This window comes from Xyrauchen texanus, chromosome 16 (genome assembly GCF_025860055.1).
Source record: "Xyrauchen texanus isolate HMW12.3.18 chromosome 16, RBS_HiC_50CHRs, whole genome shotgun sequence".
Taxonomy (NCBI): domain Eukaryota; kingdom Metazoa; phylum Chordata; class Actinopteri; order Cypriniformes; family Catostomidae; genus Xyrauchen; species Xyrauchen texanus.
Window position 1 is genome coordinate 10,856,018 of NC_068291.1, and position 4,248 is coordinate 10,860,265.

Sequence of the window (4,248 nt, forward strand, 5' to 3'; positions counted from 1 at the left end):
GCGTTATTAACCATTTATAACATGTGAAATAAAATGTATAAATATTAAATATAAATAAGTATTACATGAAAGTCTAAATTTTAATAAATGTTGTTAAAACTGCATATCAATGATTTATAATGCATTTATGAATCCCTTAATAAACCCTTAACAAATTGTTACCCAAACTTTTGTCTCCCACAACAATGACCTACTCTCCTGGCGTAAAGTAAGCATATCACTGTGAGATAATGCATGAGTAGTTCATGATAATGTTTTTTTGTGCAGAAGTGCAGGAAACCCACAGCACCATGTTCTCTTGCAGCACAGTAATATATTGCACTTATTAATGGCAAGGCTTTTCAAAATTAAATAACTGTTATGTACTCCATTCCTAAACAGTTTGATTTTCTCTTGGAAAATGTATTCTGTCTGTATAGATGTCCCATGAGCTGTAATTATCCATTAACAGACCACTTGTACCACAGCATTACATTGCATTTTGAAATGTTGTGAGAACACTTCAGAATGACTGATTCTGCATTGTTATTGCACAGTAGGTCGGAAGGGATCTGTGTGACACTGGAACGCACTGACAAAACTGTTAAGAGAAGGAGATATTTTTCAGAACTAAATATAACAATCATATAACAACTTTTGTTTCATAAAAATGTATTTTAAGACGTCCTTACCTGTGAAATTGAGCAACAAGGTAGCAGTTGTGATCAGATGTATAATCATGTTGCACCTAATAGTAAAAAGAAGGATCTTAGATCACAATGTTCATAATGTTCAATGTTCAATAGTTCATAATGCTTATGAACACAGAAGCATATAGATGTACTTAGGATTTCAAGTTACATGTAACTTTTTATTTAGTCACTTATTTATGTATTCATATAAGATTACAAACCTTTTGTCTGACTTTTTGTCTGGACTGTTCAACAGAAAATGCATGTTTCAATGACAATGTTATCATTGCTAACTCATACATAGCTGGATTATACCAAACAATAAACAAAGCTACCTAACTTAGCATCTGTTTCTGGAACTTTTGTGATAGCCGATATAATGTAGTTTACCTATTTGTCTATGAACACAGCTTGCCCAGCCATGCAGTTGCAGTTCACATTATTTTTTGTATATCTTGTGACCCTGGAGCTGACATAGTTGCACCACCCTTACAAAAAATCTGGAGTTCTGCAAACTAGCCACAAACTTGACACAAATTTGTCATTCGTTATTTTTCCCATGCTAATGAGCTTGTGATTGGCCGAAAGAGTTTGTCAGAAGTTTGCAGCTCTTCATTGGTCGTGGTGAACCTGCACCAATGTAACAATGACTCAGGTAAGTTGGGATCCATAAGCAGTCTTTATTGAAAACACAGGATATAACGGGCAATGGTCAAGCAATGGGTGAACAGGGCAATCGTAGGCAGGCAGAAAGCGAGGTGAGGCAGGCAGAATGTCGGGGCAGGCAGCAAACAGTAATACGAGAAGGCAGACGAGAGTTCAGGTAGGCAGGCAGCAATCAATCGTGGTCAACAGGGAAAGCAAGGTCGGTAAACAGATAAACAACGGGGAATGTAAACTAGAGCGCTCAGTAGTGTAGCCGGAACAAACAAGACTTTGCAGTGTGAGTGTAACTGCGCGTGGCTTAAATAGAGGGAGATAAATGGGGATCAGCTGTGAATTAATCAAGCCCGGTATGTGGGTTACGGAGAAGATTAGTATTCAGGTGAATCAGATCTCCGGTGGCCGATCGGGGAGGCGCCTTCGTAGGCGTTCATGACAGAGCCTCCCCCCCTGTGAGCGGCTCCTGAAGCGAGGACATGATGGATGCCGGGGTCGACCTCGAGGTCGGGGGGGCCGGTTTCTCTGGATGGGTCCTGTGGAATTCTGAGGTGAGATTGTGGTCGAGGATGTCTTCTGCTCCGACCCAGGACCTCTCCTCAGGACCGTACCCCTCCCAATCCACAAGGTATTGAATCCGACCCCGTTGACGTCTGGAGTCCAGCAGTGTTCGCACCAGGAATGCCTCTTCACCGCCCACGGTGATGGGAGGGGGGTCGGGGTTCGCTTCCTCCTCCTCCGACCTCGGGCCACTGGTGGGTTTGAGTAGCGAGACATGGAAGGTGGGAGAGATGCGGTAGTTAGTGGGCAGTTGAAGACGGAATGACACAGCGTTAATTTGTTTGATTATTTTGAAGGGACCCACATACCTGGGGCTGAGTTTCTTGCAGGGGAGGCGTAGGCGTAGGTCCCTGGTTGAGAGCCAAACCCACTGACCCGGAGAGTAGGTAGGGCCCGGGCGGCGGCGACGATCCGCCTGCCTCTTAGTTTGGTTCACGGCCCGCTGGAGGTGGACGTGAGCTTGGTCCCATACCGCCTCACTGCGCTGGAGCCAGTCGTTGACCGCCGGAACCTCTGATGGCTCGCCGGACCAGGGGAACAGAGGATGTTGATACCCTAGGACGCACTGGAAGGGGGTTAGGTTGGTCGAAGGTTTCAAGATGGAGTTCTGGGCGTATTCGGCCCAAGGGAGGAAGCGGCTCCAATCGGATTGGTTGTGGTGGCAGTAGGTGCAGAGAAACTTGGTGATCTCCTGGTTTAACCGTTCCGTCTGACCGTTTGACTGGTGACAATGACTCACCGTTGAGGGTGGTAGCCCGAGGTGAGGCTGACGTTGATGTCTAGTAGTCGGAAGAAGGCTCGCCATACCCTGGAGGTAAACTGGGGTCCACGGTCCGATACGATGTCCTCGGGTAGGCCATAAGAGTTTGTCAGAAGTTTACAGCTCTTCATTGGTTGTGGTGAACCTGCACCAAATGCTTTGGCAACAATTCACAATTTGGTGCAAATTTGCCACATAACTCATTTGCATGTGAACATATCCAGTGGCGAATTTGAAACTCAAATCACAGCTTTCTGCCACCAGTTGCGCTGCAGTGTTTGTAATGGGATTGATTATTCTTCCTCATCCATAGTATAAATTCATCATAAAAAAATAATAATAATAATTTAAAACTTTCCTTTACTATTCTGAATTATAGGCACAATATTTTCCTTTTAGTTTGTTTTTCTTTTAAAGTTTTTAATTTTGACTAATTAGTCTGTTTTTGTTACTACATTGTCTTATATATTATAACATTATGTTTATTATTACATTACAAGTAACACCATGAATGATACACTCTACCATGCATTATCATATATAGTGATCATTTTGATAAATGAGAGTCTGTTCTACTCTGTGCAGGTGTTCGGGGCTTCCTTAAGGAAGAAGGAGGTAATTGTAAAGATGTCTAAATACTTGCAACACTGTGTGATACTGGCAGCACAGTAATACATTGCAGTGATCTTAGCTTGTCTTTCACACATAATTGTAAGGAACGCAGCTTTTTCACCATCTCCTGATATATTAAAGTGCTTTTCATATGGCTTCTCCATCTCTGGTGTTTTATAGTACATACGACCTATGAGTTCCAGTGCTGTGCTGCCATCAGAGCACTGATACCATAATATTGTGTCATAGCTCTTGATGGTATGGTTGCAGGACAGCTTAACCACACGGTTTATGTCAGGATCACACAACACTGCAGGTGGAGACTGATGCACATCTTTACATACAGCAGAGGCTTTACATTGGGAATAAGAATGTGAGATGTAAATACTGAACATTAGCACAAGTAAAATTGAATTTTATTTCAACTGACTACAACATTTTTTATAAAAAATTAAATTGTATGTGTTTTTATTTTCTTGAATTAGGAACCTGCTATTTGATTGTAAAATAAATAAATAAACACTGCACCTGTTAGCAAGAGCACTGTCACAAGATGGTTATAGAGGGAGGATTCCATGTTGAGTTCTTAACAGCGCTTGAGCACTGAGCTGACCTAGGCTCATCACCTGTAGACAGGAAATTACATCACAAACCACCACACTGACAAACTGCTGCCATCTTTAAAGATTTGTATTTTCCTGTTCCATTATATACTGTACCCTGCTGGAAAATCCACCTTAAGATAGCTGGTTGATTAACCACCTAAAAAAAAAAAACAGCTTGACCACCTTAAACTGATATGAGCTGGTTTATTGCTAGTCCAAGATGGTCTATCGGCTTGGACAAGCTAATGGTCAGCTTGAACCTGCAAATGTCCAACTTAGACCAGCTAGAAACCAGCTGCCATGTTACTAAACACAGCTACTAGCTTAAACTAAATAAGTCTGTTCTATGATGTTAGTGTTGTCTCCCACAGCTGTACCA

At 42.2% G+C, this 4,248-nt stretch overlaps 1 protein-coding gene across 1 annotated transcript; it reads right to left on the minus strand.

Annotated features, from left to right (window-relative positions):
• Window positions 1–905: 905 nt before the first annotated feature.
• On the minus strand, window positions 906–2,783 carry LOC127656637 (uncharacterized). The gene is made up of 2 exons (XM_052145052.1): window positions 2,201–2,783; window positions 906–2,083 (listed from the first exon to the last, which is right to left on the minus strand). The coding sequence occupies exons 1-2, from the start codon at window positions 2,695–2,697 to the stop codon at window positions 1,765–1,767; spliced, it is 816 nt and encodes a 271-aa protein (XP_052001012.1). The 5' UTR covers window positions 2,698–2,783; the 3' UTR covers window positions 906–1,764.
• Window positions 2,784–4,248: the final 1,465 nt, after the last annotated feature.

Bases quoted from the DNA above. Each gene is read 5' to 3' on its own strand.
- LOC127656637 (XM_052145052.1), bottom strand. From the start codon at position 2,697: ATGGCGAGCCTTCTTCCGACTACTAGACATCAACGTCAGCCTCACCTC. The intron at 2,084-2,200 runs GTATGTGGGTCC...CAAACCCACCAG, and splicing joins TGCAAGAAACTCAGCCCCAG to TGGCCCGAGGTCGGAGGAGG.